At 42.4% G+C, this 18,963-nt stretch overlaps 6 protein-coding genes across 6 annotated transcripts; 4 read left to right on the forward strand and 2 right to left on the reverse strand.

Annotated features, from left to right (window-relative positions):
* Positions 1 to 287: 287 nt before the first annotated feature.
* Positions 288 to 1,963, reverse strand: LOC306782076 (trypsin-like; the record flags this gene model as incomplete). The annotated part of the gene is made up of 6 exons (XM_079275256.1): positions 288 to 440; positions 532 to 668; positions 1,006 to 1,169; positions 1,283 to 1,381; positions 1,587 to 1,743; positions 1,924 to 1,963. 6 exons carry the CDS (start codon positions 1,961 to 1,963, stop codon positions 288 to 290), a joined length of 750 nt encoding a protein of 249 aa, XP_079131382.1.
* Positions 1,964 to 3,011: 1,048 nt separating this feature from the next.
* On the forward strand, positions 3,012 to 4,499 carry LOC306782696 (trypsin-2-like; the record flags this gene model as incomplete). Its single annotated transcript, XM_079276140.1, has 5 exons — positions 3,012 to 3,051; positions 3,148 to 3,301; positions 3,380 to 3,639; positions 4,123 to 4,259; positions 4,347 to 4,499. The coding sequence occupies 5 exons, from the start codon at positions 3,012 to 3,014 to the stop codon at positions 4,497 to 4,499; spliced, it is 744 nt and encodes a 247-aa protein (XP_079132266.1).
* Positions 4,500 to 6,922: 2,423 nt separating this feature from the next.
* LOC306782080 (trypsin-1) lies at positions 6,923 to 8,236 on the reverse strand. Its single transcript, XM_079275259.1, has 6 exons — positions 8,171 to 8,236; positions 7,923 to 8,073; positions 7,575 to 7,825; positions 7,344 to 7,480; positions 7,132 to 7,233; positions 6,923 to 7,027 (listed from the first exon to the last, which is right to left on the reverse strand). Exons 1-6 carry the CDS (start codon positions 8,208 to 8,210, stop codon positions 6,980 to 6,982), a joined length of 729 nt encoding a protein of 242 aa, XP_079131385.1. The 5' UTR covers positions 8,211 to 8,236; the 3' UTR covers positions 6,923 to 6,979.
* Positions 8,237 to 9,770: 1,534 nt separating this feature from the next.
* Positions 9,771 to 15,104, forward strand: LOC306782077 (trypsin-2-like; the record flags this gene model as incomplete). Its single annotated transcript, XM_079275257.1, has 6 exons — positions 9,771 to 9,810; positions 10,000 to 10,147; positions 14,226 to 14,476; positions 14,571 to 14,707; positions 14,818 to 14,919; positions 15,031 to 15,104. 6 exons carry the CDS (start codon positions 9,771 to 9,773, stop codon positions 15,076 to 15,078), a joined length of 726 nt encoding a protein of 241 aa, XP_079131383.1. The 3' UTR covers positions 15,079 to 15,104.
* LOC306782619 (trypsin-1-like) lies at positions 10,160 to 11,090 on the forward strand (the record flags this gene model as incomplete). Its single annotated transcript, XM_079276063.1, has 4 exons — positions 10,160 to 10,490; positions 10,568 to 10,704; positions 10,842 to 10,943; positions 11,043 to 11,090. The coding sequence occupies 4 exons, from the start codon at positions 10,160 to 10,162 to the stop codon at positions 11,088 to 11,090; spliced, it is 618 nt and encodes a 205-aa protein (XP_079132189.1).
* A 2,255-nt stretch (positions 15,105 to 17,359) lies between the features above and the next one.
* On the forward strand, positions 17,360 to 18,729 carry LOC306782079 (trypsin-1-like; the record flags this gene model as incomplete). Its single annotated transcript, XM_079275258.1, has 6 exons — positions 17,360 to 17,399; positions 17,599 to 17,749; positions 17,871 to 18,121; positions 18,217 to 18,353; positions 18,458 to 18,559; positions 18,685 to 18,729. The coding sequence occupies 6 exons, from the start codon at positions 17,360 to 17,362 to the stop codon at positions 18,727 to 18,729; spliced, it is 726 nt and encodes a 241-aa protein (XP_079131384.1).
* Between the last annotated feature and the right edge of the window lie 234 nt (positions 18,730 to 18,963).

Here is an 18,963-nt window from a genome sequence, read left to right on the forward strand (position 1 = left end):
AATAAAACTGTAACTGACATATACTTAAGCTCCTATAGTTTCATTTGCTGTTTTTGTTTTCTCCCATTATGGATGTGAACAGACAAATGAGAATAGAATATATACCAAGTGGTTTTATTTAGTTTTCTACGTTATAGCACGTGTGTTGATTTTGGATATGAAAACTTCATAGGAGACAAGGCATCAGAGAAAGACAGAAAAGTAAAGTCAGGGCTGTAAAAGAAAATAGGACTGAGGGGAACCAGTGGAAACAGTCAAGAAAAGTAAAGTGAAAATCGGTCATTTCTTCAGGGATTGGCTGCCAAGGTGTCTTCAATCCAGTAGAGGAACTCACACACTTTGACGTAGACGCCGGGGTAGTTAGGCAGGGCACATCCCTGACCCCATGACACCAGGCCGTGGACCTCTCCGGCACACACCAAAGGGCTGCCGGAGTCACCCTGACAAAGTGAGTGTGAGCATGCGATTAATTCTTCCACACAGACAGATCTGTGAAGCCAGTTAGTGTTTGGAAGTTATTGTAAAACTCACATTGCATACGTCTCTGCCTCCATCCATGAATCCGGCACACACCATCCTGCGAGAGATCATGTAAGGATAGGCGTTCTCACAGTCCTGGGTATCCACGATGGGCACATACAAACACTGCAGAAGGGTGGGCATGTGCACTGTAACAGGCAGAACAGAAAAACCAATAATGTTGTCGTCCGTTTCACCAGCTTGTCTGACTCCCAGTCCCAAGCCCGTTTGTCCCTACTAAATCTAAAATCAGTGAATCTATATGTAACCTATAAAAACATACAACAAATATAGACATACATTTTGTAAAATGAAAACAGCTGGACACTGCTTTTTGTGCAAAAGTCACTCAAACAAGATTAGGTTTGTTGGGGACTATTCTCAGCCGCGGATTAATAAACAGCTGGTGCCCTAGTGAGTATTTTAGGCAGCTGAAAGGTTTAAGTGGGGTGAGCTACGTATCAAACTACATTATAATCAACCCACCCTCGCCATCGATGGCAGTGTTGCCCCAGCCAGACACAGAGCAGGGGAGCCCCCCCATTGGGCACCCTGTGGGCAACGGGATGGGGGCGACTGCTGCGGTCACCTCCACTGGGTGGAAGAGCTTGATCAACATTATGTCAAAATCCAGAGTCTGGTAGTCATAACTGCACACAGAGAAAAATGAAATAAGCTTTCGACTGTAGCTGTTTCTCTGCACTGAATAAATGAATCAGACAAAAAATGAAATCGTGCAATGGATTTATCAATTTTTACTCACCTAGGGTGCCAGATGATGTTTTCGGTCTTCATGAGCTGCTCTGTACCCTCAAACACTCGCAAATCATGTTCTCCCAGCATGATCTGCATGGAATAGGGACTGAGAGAGGAAGTGAAATATTCCAATTAGAATGTGGAAGCAGAAAAAGCTTTCAGTATTATGTTTCATATAATATTTCTCTACATCTCAAAGGGGAAAAAAAGCATAAAAATCAAGCAAGACACATGGCAAAAACAACCTGGCAACGAGAGGATAATGCTTATAAGATTTGAAAGTAATCTTTTCTCCATTGATGCATACTTACTTGTACCAACAGTGAGCAACGGAGAGCACCCACTGCTTGTTGATAAGCACCCCGCCACAGAAGTGGTAGCCATAGTTGAGGGAGGCCATGAACGGACGAGAGTGAGGATCACACTCATGCCCGCCAATGATTCTGCCATCTTCTCGGGGAACTGCCGCTGCCACGCGCACACACAGAGAAAGAGACACATCTGTGTTAAAGTTATCTTTAACTACAACTTTCCATCACCTTTATGAAATTGCTGACATTACAGTACGGCTTTGTGTGTGTGTGTGTGCACTCTTATATGTGTAAGTATGTACGGTATGTATCCTTGTGCATGTGTCTGTGTCTTTACCAGCAGCTCCGATCATCAGCAGCAGAGCCAGCAGTCTCATGGTGTCAGGTGAAAGATCAGAAGACACCTGGACACACCTTGGCTCATATTTATATCCCACCAGCCTCGCTGTGCTCGCCCCCCCCTGCCTCCCTGCCCCCTTACCCCCGTCCTCATCTCCTCCCTCTCCCTGTTGACCCCATTCGTGTCCTTCGTGTCTTGGCACTAAGTTCCCATTTTTGTGTGTGGGCACTTCTGCTCCATCGTAGCACACCCCCTGTGGTTATGTCATCTGTGCACCTCATTTCCGAATATGGACCAAGGTCTTCACACATGTAACACCTGTTTAAGGTTCTCTCATAGGTCACTTATTGTTGGCAAGCTGCAACATCAAACACTGAAAACAGTTATATAACCTTCTTTTAGCTTCGGGCCAATTTAAGAAAAAAAGGAGAAAATGACAGCAATAACTTGTTTTTAACGAAGAGACTCCATGGCAAATATATTATGAATAATAATTTGTTCGAATGAGTTCTGTTTTCTGGCTCCGCTTTTGGTTCCACTTGAACAAAAGCCAAGAGAGGTGAGAAAGAGATCATCTGTCGTCTCTGAAGCAGAAAACTAAAATGTTGTCTTTTTCTGTTTCTGTGTCAGACTTTAAGTTCCAATGAGTGCAGAATAAGTGATTGTCTTCTATTGTATTCAACCTATATGTAATAACATGTTATGGCTGGAAACAATCATTTGGTGTGGTGTCTGCTAAAAATGTGTGTCCCATACAAAGAATAAGCACATTTATTTTCGGTGAAAGGTGCAGAAAATGATCCGTCTAAAACAGAGTACAGAAAACACTCTCCAAGGCCAAAAATATGTAAGATGTGGCTCACTTATTAACTGAAAGGATGAACGTGGCACACGAAAAGATAAGGTTATTTCTCAGGGCAGGGATAAGGGCGGTAGGAGATTCGGGGGTGGGTGTGTATTGGGTGGAGGTATGGAGGTGTGGAGGAGGAGGGAGAGCATGGAAAAACACAGAGTTCAGGTATAAATGCAGTGGATGACAGATCATTCACGTCCAGTCCAGTAGGAAGGCTCGAGTCAGCCACAAGATGATTGGCCTGATTGTTGTCACGCTCCTGGGCGCTGCAGGTAAACCATACCTGCAGCATGCGCAACAATTTTAGGGTAAAGAAGAACTGTAACTGTTGTAAACATGACACATTTTGTTTTTCTTCTACACCACAGCTGCAGCACCTACGGATGATAGGATTGTGGGTGGCTACCAGTGTGAAGCCCACTCTCAACCCTGGCAGGTGTCTGTCAATATCGGCTACCACTTCTGCGGCGGCTCCCTCATCAACGACCAGTGGATCGCCTCTGCTGCCCACTGCTGGCAAAAGTGTGTATACGATTGAATGTTTTTGTATGAATTCATTCACGAGGAGTATGAAAATGTTGTCGTTTGTCTCCACTTCAGCCCCTTTTCGCAGATTGCCGTCTTGGGTGACAACCACATCTGGATGAACGAGGGCACGGAGCAGTTCATGTCAGTGGATGCCATCTACTGGCATGCGAGTTATGACTACCAGACCCTGGACTACGACATCATGCTGATGAAGCTGGCGCACCCCGTCACCGTGAACCAGTACGTCAAGCCTGTCGCCCTGCCCAAAGCCTGCCCCGCACCGGGGGACATGTGCACAGTGTCTGGATGGGGCAACATCTACACTGATCAAGGTGAGGAAGCACCAAATCTTCACATTAAAAGGTCATCAACAAAATGTTGCTCATGACACTCTGGCCTTCTATAGATTTACAACACATTATAGCAAAAGCCTCAAATAAAAGTTCCCCCACTGTGTTTCAGTAGAAGCGGACCACCTCACCTTGAACAGAGACAGTATTAGCTGCTATCACAAAAATGATCAATTTAATGAAATAAAACATTAACCAGATAAGAGTACAGAAAATGTCATATATTTAAAGACTATTGATATTTATACATATATATTAATGTGTACACAGAAAACCAGTTGTCTTATTGCTAGCCGATGACGAGATGGATCTGCTGACATGAGGATTGTGGCCAGCAGAATTTGATCAGCTGTTGCTGAGCTAACATATCACAAGCTAATGCTAACAGTGACTTGCTTGAAAACTTTACAGTGGTTTGATGTAATATGGTCATGTTGAATCTGTTTTTCTTGCTCTTATTTGCAGTGTTCAACCCGTTTTACCTGCAGTGTGTGGAGGTCCCCATTCTGTCTAACAAGGACTGCGATGGTTCCTACCCCGGCATGATCACTGACCGCATGGTGTGCGCTGGATACCTGGAGGGAGGCAAGGATTCTTGTCAGGTATTTCCACACAATTACACAGAAAAGAAAAACATTTGATGGGATGCTTTGCTGGAAGGAATGAACTCTTCTCTCTTACCTGTTCAGGGTGACTCTGGGGGTCCTCTGGTGTGTAATGGGGAGCTGCAAGGTATTGTCTCCTGGGGCCAGGGCTGCGCTCAACCCAACTACCCGGGCGTTTACACCAAAGTCTGCTCTCTGATGCCCTGGATCAACGATATTCTCTCCAGATACACCTAGCCTGTGAGCTCCCATCTCAGAGCTACGCGAGAGAGGGGAAACCAGAGAGAGATTTAAACTGGGAGAGGCAGGAGGCGGTGGTGGGTAGTGTCACAAGGAAAAGCAGTGGGAGAGCAGCTGGGAGCCACAATGACAAACAGTTGGGGGGGGAGAGAGAGAGAGAGAGAGAGAGAGAGAGAGAGAGAGAGAGAGAGAGAGAGAGAGAGAGAGAGAGAGAGAGATGTGAGATGTGTTTAGTCAGGGCACAATCAATAAAATCTACAATTTTGTGATGCATCACTGTGTACATTATTGTCGACATCTGCTCCCAATGCAGCAATACTGTTTTCTGGGTTTGTTTCAAGTCAGTGGTGACATTTCCAGCAAAAAAACATATAAACCACAATCAAACAGTTACACTGTAAAACGTCACAACATTGCATCAGCTTGTGAGAAAATCGAACATATTGTGTGTGAATTAGCCTTTTCTTGACCCACATCAACAATCAATCCATGAGATTTTCATCAAAATAAGACACACAAAGTGTTGCGTTCACCTGTTGACAAGTGTATTGAGCATTGGTGTTTAGCATTCAAAAGCTGCATGAATAGTGGTAAAAAGGTTTTGTTAGTCTTTTCCTTCTTTTTCTTTGTCGCAGCACTTGAATAGGCTACTGCGCTCACTTTGATTTTCTGTCTCCTGAGTGCAGGAGGCTTTATAAACCTGGAAAGGAAGGGTGCAGATGTTGCAACACCCCATTTATCAATGTCAGAATCCGACAAGAATCTGAAGAGGAGTTAGACTTCCATTGAAATGTGTTCAATGATTTCCATTTACAACCGAGAACTTGGTCTCTGCCAAAAATCTGGTGGCAGAGAAATCAAATAAAACAGACAGTATGTTTCCACAGCAGGTCCATTTTTTTTGACTCATACTCTCCTTCCTTTAGTTTAAAAGGATGATGCTAAAGAACTTCATTCTGTGAGGTGTCTAATAATGTGGTGCTCTACTGTTCTTCAAGAGAATGAAAGAAAAAGTTTCTTTTTTTTTTAAATAAGCTTTTGAAGTCACTTTAGGCTGAGCAAAAAAAACAACAGATAAGATGCAACACAAGCTTCAAGTCACATTTTCAATAAAAAAAGAAAATCATCACTTAAACTATCACCATCATTCAGGTAAACAAGGTGATGCCCCAAAACACTGCAATTACTTTGACCCTTCAACAAGAATAGAAATGCCCTTCTTACCACAATTGCCTTGTTTTCTTGTCCATGAAAGGTGAGTTGAAGCTGTTGGTTGAAAATCAGCAGTCAGTCATGTTGAAAGTGATGCCACACGTCTTGTTTAACACTTTTGCAGCAAGCAATAGATTGTCGGAAAAATCAATGGGAAGAAATGCACAGAAATATCTCCCATCTGCTCTTCACAGAGAGCAATGTGGATTATCCCTCATCATCATCACCATCACCATCATCATCGTCACAGTGAAACAAGACACAGAACGAGATGAGGTGATGAACTGGAATATGACAGATGAGTACCGGTAAATCAATTACCAAATGTAAAAAAATGAAAGTCCCTTTTAAAAATCGTGTTATATATCCATGTATAATAAATGTATTCATATTCTAAATGCTGGGAAATGAAGCTGAATTATTAATTGAAAACAACCACCACAGACATCTCTACTCTAATGAGTCGTGAGGCTTCTACTATATAATGCAGAAGTACCCGTCGTCCCCATAGCTGCTTTATAAAAATACTGTCAAAGAGGGTTACATTTGAGGGGATGTCCTAATGTGGAAGATTTGTTGTATTCTATGAGGAAAGCATTTTGTGGAATATAAACATAATATAAACATTGATTTGAAACCCGTTGCTGCAATGGAAGAAGCATTTTCCACAAAGATGCATAAAAAGAACCCAACAATTATTTTGATTCAAGCATCATCAGTTCAATCAAAATAAAATGTAAAAGTGTTCAATTCAATGCAACATTTTCGAGCAATATCACAACATCAACTTCGGAGCGTGAGTCTGAAGGCAACAGCAATCACAATTATGTCAGAGAAATAAACAATGCATTGACATTTGTTTTGTCATTTGTTTGTGAGCAATGGATTTCTTTGTTTGTGTTTTTTTTAACCTGTTAATCAAGGATCTTATCATCTTGATAATATCACTTGCTGAATAGGTTTTTATTATTGTAAGGTAAACTGCCAATTCATAACACACCATGTACGGAAAACTGTAAGCAACAATTAATGCCAAGTGAATTCCGTGTACATTTATAACTATAACAGCTACGATAAGGAATCTTTATTGATTATAACAATTCAAACCTGGTAGCATAGTGCAGTGCACACACACACAAAAAGCGCCATCGCCGTGAATTTTTTTGCTTTACATTTTTTATTAGCCATATTGTTCAGTACTACAGATGGGACATTAGAAGCAAATGATAGTGAGCTTCTTGACTGAACTTGCTTCTTTGGACCACTTAGTAGCTGGCCATGGTGTTCTCCAGCCAGTCGTTGAAGAGGCAGACCTACAAATGAAGAGAACCACAGTTAGAACAGTGAATCAGCACAGCATCGCAGAAGAAACCGGACACACATTGTGTTGATTGGATTTTCATTGTTGAACGCTTACCTTGGCGTAGACACCAGGGTGGTCTCTCTCAGCACACCCGTAGCCCCAGGACACAACACCCTGCAGCTCACCGTTGCACACGACGGGGCCACCGGAGTCACCCTGAGAAAGAGAGTTCAGAGTGTGAAAAAGGTTTGATAGAAGCCAACAAGTCACACCAAGTAGTCCACACAGTCATTGCTGCATTTCTGCGTGAACATCGAATTACATACCTGGCAAGAGTCCTTGCCTCCCTCCAGGTATCCAGCGCAGAACATGGCGTCGGTGATCATGCCGGGGTAGGAGTTCTCACAGTCCCTGTCAGACAGGATGGGGATGTTCAGGCACTGCAGCTTGTTTCCGTCAGCAGCTGGAGATCAAAAGAGAAAGACGGAGATGAAACTGGAGCTGCACTGCAGTAACAGCATACACGGTGAGGGCAAAACGCAGGAGGTATTACTCACTGGAGCTCATGGTGTTGCCCCAGCCAGTGACTTTGCACATGGTGCCAGCGGGCGCACAGCTGGTGGGCAGAGCCACGGCCTGCACGTACTGGTTGAGGGTGGCGGGCTTTCTCAGCTTGATCAGCATGATGTCGTTGTCGATGTTGTAGGAGCTGTAGTTGGGGTGGCGGATGACACGAGAGGACTGGATGAACTGCTCGCTTCCCTCGGTGACCCTGATGTTGTGCTCTCCAAGACGCACCTCCACACGGCTGGAGAGGAAAGAGAGGTTTAGTGGCAGCTGAGGTTCACGATTCCTGTGAAAAGCAGATTGATTATTTGTCCTCCATAATTTGGCGTTAGACATACGATTTGTAGCAGTGAGCAGCAGACACCACCCAGTTCTCGTTGACCAGGGAGCCACCGCAGAAGTGGTAGCCGGAGTTCAGGGACACCTGATGGGCCTGGGTGTGAGGCGTGCACTCATACCCTCCGACGATCTTGTCCTCCTCCGTGGCGACTGAAAAAAACACCGGAGGCCAAATGTTTAGAAAACAAGTGACGCTTTTCTTCCCTTGCATTTAGTAATCAGAACAAAAGCAGAAAGACATGCTTACAAGCAGCTCCGATGAGCAGAACGAAGACCAGAGACCTCATGGTTGCTGTGTGATGTTGTCGATGAGAGACTTAGCCTGGAGTCCTGGTTTATATGCATCGGTTGCGCTCCTGTTTCCTTGTTGACCACACCCCCAAGGTTATTTTTGACCAATTGGGTCAAACGTGGAAAAATGATTATGGGTATTGGAAATCCACATATTTTGTTGGCTCTGGAAAACTCTGTATTTGCATACTGCATGGCTGAAAATTGTTGTTGGTACATCTTTTAAGAAGCATGTTCAATGTTGTAAAGGAGGCACATTGGGGAAACAAGCATATACATGCCTTTTAAAATACAATACAACAAACGTGTGTATTCATATGAAAACGCATTATTCATATGAAAAAATGTTTGATGTCTGTGTGCATAACACATGCATGTCCCTTAAATTAGTATCTGGTAAAACTACACATGAGGCATATTTGTAGACTAAGCATTCCTTGTGACATTGTTTGCAGAGCACATGTGTGGAATTGCGTCTGTGTTCAGCACAGGATGTCTTTTGTAATCGCTAACGTGGACATGGAAGGATTTGAGCTGTGAAGACATGGTTGCAGCTCTGCAGATGGCCGGGTTCACAACCACAGTTGTTGAATGTGGTTTTCACAGGAAAACCAACCCACGTGTCTTTAGATAGCACGCCTCAAAGAAAGTAGATTTATGGAAGTGAAAACCACTTCAGCGCACAATTACTATATGAAATCAGCAGTAAGGACACCTCACACTGAATACATTTAAATGGGATTGCATTTTTAGGTTTCAGTGTCATTGTCTTGAAAGTAATCTGATGTTTTTATAGCATTGTTGTAGTGAAAATGGATATTGAAGAATAACTGACTAACTACCGGGATATCTGGGTTCAAATTGAGTGCAGCTCATGCTGTCGGTGAAGTTTGAGTCAACCTTGTAAATTTGGATGTTTAGATGTTGTTGTTGTTGTTGTAGTGGAGGAGCAGCTGTCATTTCACATGATAATATGCATGAAGCATATGAATATCTGTGGAAGATTAACCAGAATAGGTGCAGTCTGAAGATTGGAAACCCACACAGTGTTTCGAAAGATTCGGAATCCACTATGTAGAGTATATTTTCTTTGTAAACGGTGACATTTGTTCCAGGATTTTCCCACACTTTCATAGATGTGCTTACTGACACTGTTTCAGTCCTATTTTAATTGCACAATGTTCGTTAACATTGACGGACAAATGTCTAAATTATTCTGAGTGAACATGAAAATTGAGGGCTGTGAATTGATTAAAAGTTATTCTGAAATATTGTACTATGTCATGCTTGTAAGTAAGGTGTCATGTGCTCTTGATTATATCTTGGCTGACTGCTTTAGTGCTGAACAGCGAGTCGGCCTTGAGTGAAGCCCTTCCGTGAATAATCCAGCTGTTCCAGCCATAATGGGTTGAATATTATTAGGTCTCTGTCACCTGAAATGAACCACCATCTAGTGGTCTATCAAGGTTTTATTTTGACAATTATTGGACCAATCAGGCTGCTTGGAGTATATATAAAACAGGGATTTAACACTGACGGCACCACACGCTGCAGCCATGAGGTCCCTGCTCTTTGTTCTGCTCATTGGCGCTGCTTGTGAGTGTGATGCAGTACTGTTGTGCATTGCACATATTGTATATTTACCATATTGCAGCAAACTGACAACTATATTTTCTGGTTGTCTTACTTTGGTTTTCAGTTTGTCTTTCTGCTTGTGGTCTAATTACTAAATGTAAAAGAAGCACCACTTGGTTGCTGACTATTTGGCCTCCTGTGTGTTTTCAGTTGCGACGGAGGACGACAAGATCGTCGGAGGCTATGAGTGCACGCCTCACTCCCAGCCTCATCAGGTGTCTCTGAATGCTGGCTATCACTTCTGTGGTGGCTCTCTGGTCAACGAGAACTGGGTTGTGTCTGCTGCTCACTGCTCCAAGTCTATTCTCGCATGACTCGCATATTGATATGCAGAGGGAATAAACAAGCATCCACCTATTACCGTCTTCTGCCATCTTTTATCTCTGCCAGTCGTATTGAGGTGCGTATTGGAGAGCACCACATCGGAGTGACTGAGGGCACCGAGCAGTTCATTAGTGCTTCCCGTATCATCGAACACACCTTCTTCAACCCATACACCCTTGAGAATGACATCATGCTGATCAAGCTGAGCGAGCCCGCCACCCTCAACCAGTACGTGCAGCCTCTGTCTCTGCCCACCAGCTGTGCTGCCGCTGGCACCATGTGCAAAGTCACTGGCTGGGGCAACACCATGAGCTCCAGTGAGTAGGCAAACTTTCTACAATCTCCAACAATTCATCCCTACTGCACTTTTCCCTCTTTTGTTGTCTTGCTCCAGCTGCTGACAGCCAAAGGCTGCAGTGTCTGGACATCCCCATCCTGTCTGATGAGGACTGTCACGGTTCCTACCCCGGCATGGTGGACGACACCATGTTCTGTGCCGGATACCTGGAAGGAGGCAAGGACTCCTGCCAGGTGCGCATCTCTGAATTGTCAACATAGTTTTTCACTCCTCTCAAATTCAAATTTGCTTTATTTCCACGACATAATTCGTTACAATATTGCAAAGGTTCACATTGTAAGTATAATCTCTCTCTCTCTCTCTCTCTCAGGGTGACTCTGGTGGTCCTGTTGTGTGTGACGGGGAGCTGCAGGGTGTTGTCTCATGGGGCTACGGGTGTGCTGAGAAGAACCACCCAGGTGTCTATGCCAAGGTAACATTTCACTGCAACAGCTGGAAATACAACTATCACCCTCCTTAATGCATTTTATTTCATGCTAAAACAAACCAACTAATATCTCTTCATTTTCAGGTGTGTGTGCAGACTGAGTGGCTGCACGACACAATGGCCAGCTATTAACGACACCATTCAACCTTCACATCACACCCACTATATTGACTGTCCAAATGGCCACTTTGTTTTTGCAGCAGTTGAACTAAAACAAATAAAGTGTTTGAAATTAATTCTTTGCTCTTCTGTCCAATTATTATTTCCTTTCTATTAAAAAAATAAATGTCTTATCTAGAAAACCTCAAGAGATTTTTCAGCAAATTACAGAGATGATAATTTGCTCTTAAATTAAGTCAACGGGAAAGCAAATGAAGTGGGACATATATATATATATATATATATATATATTTGTTTTTTTTATCCAATGAGTCTATATTAAAGACGCATACATCAAAAAGGTGTTTGTCTAAAAACTATTATTATTTCTAAATCATCACTTTACCATCTCTCAGCCTCTGAGACCAGAGGTGGTGCAATAGAACTTTATAAAAGTGAGAATATCAGTAGTGGTTAAAAGTATACATATTTTTTTCTTCGGTTGGGTACTTTATATGTCCAATGTGCACTGAGGGGATAAAAACTATTAACTTTACTCTGAATGCTATCTGTTCTGTGAAACGACTTGCCTGAGGAGCTCAGGCTGACAAGAGTCCATATCATTGTTTAAACTCACTTTTCGAAACACATTTGTGTCATTAGGCATCTTCATAATAATTCTTCTATGTTTACACTTTTTTGTTTTGTTGCCTTGCCTCTTATTTCCAATATGTATTCATGTTGTAAAGTTAATGGCACTACTCTGTGCCATTAACTTTTCTACCTACTTCTGTTTGTTTTTATCCATGCACTAGAAGATATTACATATTGCTGCAAAGTGCTTTCTTCCAGTGGTGGAATGTAGCTAAAGTATTTTTACTCAAGTATTGAACTTGTATGCAATGTTGATGTACATGTGCTTAATTTGGGTATTTTCCATTTACGTGTCATTATACTTCTACTCTACTACGTTTCAGAGGCAAATATTACCTTTTTTAATGAATACATTTATTTTATAAATAGTTGCTTTTATTTAACACAAAAATATCTAATGAATGATGATGCATTATTATAGAATACATCTTATGTATTGGCAGATTAGACGTATACAGGTTGGAGTTGTGCTAAGCAACACTGGGGTTCACATGAGGTTACGTTGCGCTAACAAGGATACAGTTGTAACTTGTCCTACAACAACACTAACTTCTTCACAAAAGACTAAAGAAGTGTCATCTTTACAGATATTGGTGGGTCTGTAATGTAATACTCTGGAATGGGCCATTCTGCATAAAGAGTACTTTTACTTTTAATACTTTAAGTACTTTTTTCTGTTAATACTTCGCTACTTTTACTCAAATAGTATTTAAAATGCAGAAATGTGACTTACTTGCAAGACTTTTTTTATTTTTAATTGTGGTATTGTTACTTTTAAGTAGAGGATCTGAGTACTTCCTCCAACACTGCTCTCTACCTATTTATTGAAACCTGCCTTATAAAAAATATTACAAAGATTATCATTTGCTTTTCAAGGCAGCCTCACCCCTCATATCAGATTTTAGTTTTTATGTAACGGGTACTGAGAAAAACACAGCTGTGAGATACTGTGTTCACACACATCTAAATATAAAGGTGACTTGTTTACCTGTACAACCTGACCTGAGAAACACGGGCCAACTTTCAGGTGGTGGCTTGAAACCTTTACTAAAATAGAAGCCGCAATATTGAATATCCCCTGAAAAAAACCCTGCATTCAAATCTTTCAGTAAGTAGTAGGACTACACTGTGAACAATTGTCCCCTTACAGACATGCAGTTTACTTATTGAAGTTTTGATATATAAATGAGTTGGACAAAGTGGTGCTGAGTCAAACTCCATGTACTAAATAGCAATAAATCACAATTCTGCTGAGTAACTCCACCTGATAGATAAACGAAGCGGATTAAAACACTTGTTCCCTGACATGTAATTGAATAATATAAAGTATAAAAACTATATAGACTATCGCTGTATTGCAGCACAGTGCCTGCACCTCAAAACTGCACATAGGTGTACTACACTGAACTATTTAACCTCATCATGCTAGTCAAGATAAAAGCCACTCCTAATATTCATAAAACAATCTATTTGGCAGACGTGTGGCCATTAAGAAATGTGTAGGAATGATTTTGTTTTGTTTTATTTGACACAAATGCTCCATTTTATCATGATAACATTAAAAACAGTGACAACATAACAATAATAGGATCAAGCCTATGATTCAAGCGACCACATTTACTAGATATTAGAGATTATAGAATCATTATTTTTACTTGTAGTGTAAATTAATAAATGCATAACACAGGAGCCAATATGATCCATATTCATACTCTCCCTCATGCTTTTCCAAATGTACTGACAAGAAAGTCATCCCGACTTCTATAATCATTTTTAATTTTTTTTTAATGTAAATGAATCACCGAAGTCCAACATCCCGCGACAGAGATTGGCCCCTCGCTGACCAATGAGGACGGACGGAGTGCAGGGCAGCTCTCCTGTCTGTGTATATAAACCAGGGCTTCAGGTGGAGTCATATCATCAGCATCACACATCAACCATGAGGTCTCTTGTCTTCGTTCTGCTCATCGGAGCTGCATGTAAGTGTGAAGTTCCTATCGAGCTGATTGCTTTCCTCTCTGCTAACAGTCTGTTGGCCTTTAGAATTTAGCCCAGAATAACCAGAGCATCTCCTCAATAGGAGGGTTTTTAATTGGAGAACAGCGGATTGATCTCTTACTGTCATCAGTACACACTTTGGGGTTTGACAAAAAATACATGAAAGGATATTCTGCGTTCAAAGAGATGTCTTTTTTTGTTGGTTTTTTTAAACCTTTTTTTGGCGATTAGCTAACAACAAACTTGTTGCTGATGTGTGTGTTTTCAGTCGCCACTGAGGAGGACAAGATCGTCGGAGGGTATGAGTGCACGCCTCACACCCAGGCCCATCAGGTGTCCCTGAACTCCGGCTACCACTTCTGCGGTGGCTCCCTGGTCAACGAGAACTGGGTGGTGTCTGCTGCTCACTGCTACAAATCGTATGTCTAACGCCAAATTATGGAGGACAAATAATCAATCTGCTTTTCACAGGAATCGTGAACCTCAGCTGCCACTAAACCTCTCTTTCCTCTCCAGCCGTGTGGAGGTGCGTCTTGGAGAGCACAACATCAGGGTCACCGAGGGAAGCGAGCAGTTCATCCAGTCCTCTCGTGTCATCCGCCACCCCAACTACAGCTCCTACAACATCGACAACGACATCATGCTGATCAAGCTGAGCGAGCCCGCCACCCTCAACCAGTACGTGCAGGCCGTGGCTCTGCCCACCAGCTGTGCGCCCGCTGGCACCATGTGCAAAGTCACTGGCTGGGGCAACACCATGAGCTCCAGTGAGTAATACCTCCTGCGTTTTGCCCTCACCGTGTATGCTGTTACTGCAGTGCAGCTCCAGTTTCATCTCCGTCTTTCTCTTTTGATCTCCAGCTGCTGACAGAAACAAGCTGCAGTGCCTGAACATCCCCATCCTGTCTGACAGGGACTGTGAGAACTCCTACCCCGGCATGATCACCGACGCCATGTTCTGCGCTGGATACCTGGAGGGAGGCAAGGACTCTTGCCAGGTATGTAATTCGATGTTCACGCAGAAATGCAGCAATGACTGTGTGGACTACTTGGTGTGACTTGTTGGCTTCTATCAAACCTTTTTCACACTCTGAACTCTCTTTCTCAGGGTGACTCCGGTGGCCCCGTCGTGTGCAACGGTGAGCTGCAGGGTGTTGTGTCCTGGGGCTACGGGTGTGCTGAGAGAGACCACCCTGGTGTCTACGCCAAGGTAAACCTAAAATATCTCTATGAAATGTAAATTTCACATGCCCAGTTCAAATGAAACACATTTGCTACTGGCTGTCCATGCTAACAAACCTCCTTCTGTCTCCACTCACAGGTCTGCCTCTTCAACGAGTGGCTGGAGAACACCATGGCCAGCTATTAAGTCTGATCCTGCGACCACCATCTTACTCCGTTGCCTTTCTTCTATCATTTTAACTTCATTGTTGTTGTTGAGTTTTGAACAATGTGCAGTCATTTTCCATCTGAGTCAATAAAGTCTTTGGTCTTGACTTTTAAATCACGTTTCTCTCAATTTTTGCCCATGTTATCATTATACTTGAAACAATACTTGAAAAATGTCAACTTCATTTCAGTTGTTTACTGCTCTTCAGGACAGTATAAACAAGGCAATTAGTTCTTAATGTATATCCACTAAAAATACTGTATTTTTAATTTGAACAGAACTCTGAATGAAAACTCTGTAGTAATTAGTGGTAGTAGTACTTTCTACCTTTTTAAATTACCTTTATGTAGACTACATGCAGTAATTGTGGCTAAATGTTAGCACTACTTCTGTGCTAATCATTCGTTTCACTGTAATAATAAAATATATCTTTCTAATCTATATAATCAGCAAACAGACCAGTAGTGTGAGAGAGTCATGTCAAGTTAAGCCGATATATTTTCCGGCTATTAAGCAAACAACACCCCGCAGAGGAATTATATAGACGAACAAATAAACAAATGCAACAGTAAATATGACAGCAGTGTAATGATGTTGAAGTAGAAGTATTAGTAGTATGTTTAATTTTGAGAGAATGTGAAGTCACAGGAAATCATTTCACTGATAGATATAAAAAGCTGAGATGGAGCTGATGAAAATACAGACTGAGCATTTATTTATTTTAAAATGTGACAAACGTAATCGTATCAGAGTATCGTCGAGATTTGATTTGGTAATATGTGACTGTATGTAATAAACTGGGTCAAAGTAAGTAAGAACAGCCAACAGAATGTGAAATATTGGTCTCACTGTGCTGTATTTTAGTCATTACAGTTGTTTTAGCCAATTATATCGTCTTTTTAAGTTCATGCCACATTTATTCAACAGTATTTTACTCAGTCTTTTTCCAAGTATTGTTACCCATCTGTTTCATTAATCTGAATGCATATTTGTATTGTTTTACAAGTGTAAAAAGATGCTAACGGTATTTACAGGCATTAAACGTATACGTATTATGTGTGTGTACTCATTTGCAATAGTGTTGCGTGTGTCATAGAGCAAAGGTTTGAATCTCCGGGTGAGGCACTCACGCGCTTCCCGTACAAAGAAGACGCTCTGACACACAGGTGGTTTCGCTTAAACTCGTTACTAGATGTGTTGTGAAACGGGCTAGTCCGTGAGATATTGTGTAGCAACCTGCAAGAACAGCATTTTCTCTGTCCATGAGAACTGGAGGACTCCCACACACAGTGGCCTCACCCTGGCATGTGTGTGTGTGTGAAGATAACTCGTCCCTGTGCAGGACGAGGTCAACTCCTCATGAGAATGAATAAAGAAACAGGGAAATGATAGAACGGGGCTCACAAAACACAGAGGAGAGATGCGTGGGCCGAGCCCTGACTTTGTGTCTGTTGCTAGGGATACTTAATCAATTCTTGTGTTTTGTGAAACCACAGATCTATGTTTTTTATGCTTTGATGCTTGACTTATTAAATTGTTAATACTTATAGATCGTCTACCGTCTTCTGTTCATCGAATGTAATTCCAATCAAACGATCTGTCCTTCTGAAGGTGTCGTCTTTTGGATTCAGATTACACGGTGGGCTTTTTGCCAACACGAGCTAATGTATTAAAGTATAATGTATGAACTTCACTTTGACCACATTGTTCTTACAACGTGACACATTATCGTGCCATTAAAATAGCTGTACTGAAAAAAATTCAGAGAAAGTTTTTTTTTTAAATTATTATTATTTTTTAATCATATACATTTTGAAATAGTTCTGTCTAGAACTGCTTTTGTGGCAGTTGTCTTTGTGAAGGCCAGAGCCACTCGGTGAGTGTGAGAGAAGCTCCACCCGGCACTGCTTCTGGGGCCGAATCAAGGTCAGCATGCTGATAACATACAAAACATGCTGCACTGTACTCAAACCAGGCCAGAGCAACAACAGATCAAATAAAAATAATTCACACAGTGTCAATGTTTTTTTTTTGTAACATAATTGAGCAAAATCATCAAACCTGTTAAAACTGTGCAGCCCCATTTTGGCAGAGTTTTAGTATGAATAGCAACGTTTTCCCATCAGCACTATTTGAAGGTTCTGATTGGTCAGCAGCAACAGGGGTGTTTCTTTACAGTCAGCATAGGTGCAGGCGCTCAATAAAAAAGCTGACATGGGTCAAGGAACATCTGTGCATCTTCATGTGGCATCAAGCGATCATGAGGTCTCTGGTCTTTGCTCTGCTCCTTGGAGCTGTGCGTAAGTACGGACCAAATTTAGAAACAAGCGCAGAATGTATTTAGAGTGGGAAGAACTATTCCTTTCAGATAGTGGATTAGTTGTTTGCCAAATAAAATCTATGACTCAGAAAAACACCAGGGGCTGTTGCATTGTAGCCTGACAGTTTTGTACAGAGACTGTTCATTCTTTGAAGAGATGTTATTCATTTTCCTTTCAGTTGCCACAGAGGAGGACAAGATTGTTGGAGGGTATGAGTGCACGCCGAACTCTCAGCCCCATCAGGTGTCTCTGAACTCCGGCTACCACTTCTGTGGTGGCTCCCTGGTCAACGAGAACTGGGTGGTGTCTGCTGCCCACTGCTACAAATCGTACGTATAGGTGCTCCTCGAACATCATATCCAAATTTACAAAAACAACAAAAGCCCTAGTTTCTCACAAGTCATCCCTCCCGTCCTCCATTCTCACTCACAACTCGTTTCCCTCTTTCAGCAAAATGGACATTGTCCTCGGTGATCACAACCGTTGGTTCATGGACGGCAATGAACAGATCATTTCTGCAGCCCGCGTGATCCCTCATCCAAACTACGAGTCCTGGCTGGTTAACAACGACATCATGCTGATCGAGCTTAGCAAACCCGCAATCATCAACCAGTATGTGAAGCCTGTGGCTCTGCCCACCAGTTGTGCTCCTGCCGGGATCAAATGCACAGTCTCTGGATGGGGTGTGACCATGAGTTCCTGTGAGTATCAAACACCGCCTCCGCACAGGGGTTCTGTTATTCACTATACATTCGCCCATCAATGTCATTGGGTCTCTTGTTCTGCGTTTGCACAGCTGCTGATAGTAACAGGCTGCAGTGCCTGGATATCCCCATCCTGTCTGATGAGGACTGTGACAACTCCTACCCCGGCATGATCACTGAGGCAATGTTCTGTGCTGGATACCTGGAGGGAGGCAAGGACTCCTGCCAGGTATGCATCTCTGCTGGTGTACAGAGTATTATGACCTGTTCAGCAGCACGGAGTTGAGACTTAACACTGTCGTATGTTAAACTGCTTTGCTTCCCCACTATCAGGGTGACTCCGGTGGTCCTGTTGTGTGTGACGGTGAGCTGCAGGGTGTTGTGTCCTGGGGCTTTGGGTGTGCAGAGAAGAACCACCCAGGTGTCTATGCCAAGGTAAAAATAAAAAAGCTTCCCACAGCACTCATTGATTTGACTTTCATGACTCAGAACGATTCTCAAAGCCCTTTTGTGATGTAACATTTTCAATTTTCCTTTTTTCCCCCTCTCGCTTGCATCAGACATGCATTTTCACAGACTGGATGCAGAGCACAATGGCATCTTAATAAGTCAGTCCAATCACACCTCTGCTACAGCTGTTTCCACACTGAAAAATCCTGTTTCAATGAAACTGCCTGTTGAAATAAAAAAAATAAAAAAATAAAAACAAGAGTACCTACATTTTTTGTGTATCTCTCCCTTTCTCTGGTCCTCTGATCTGCCTGGCAAACCCACATGAACGAATAAAGAATGAACTGAGGGGAATATGAACTTAATAACAACAAAAATCCCGGTGGAAA

The sequence above is a fragment of the Melanostigma gelatinosum genome, assembly GCF_949748355.1.
Source record: "Melanostigma gelatinosum genome assembly, chromosome: 9".
Classification (NCBI taxonomy): Eukaryota; Metazoa; Chordata; class Actinopteri; order Perciformes; family Zoarcidae; genus Melanostigma; species Melanostigma gelatinosum.

Coding starts and splice junctions, on each gene's coding strand:
- LOC306782080 (XM_079275259.1), bottom strand. CDS start 8,210: ATGAGGTCTCTGGTCTTCGTTCTGCTCATCGGAGCTGCTT. Junction 7,826..7,922: donor GCTGCTCACTGCTACAAATC/GTATGTCTAACG, acceptor TTTCCTCTCCAG/CCGTGTGGAGGTGCGTCTTG. Junction 7,234..7,343: donor GAGGCAAGGACTCTTGCCAG/GTATGTAATTCG, acceptor TCTCTTTCTCAG/GGTGACTCCGGTGGCCCCGT.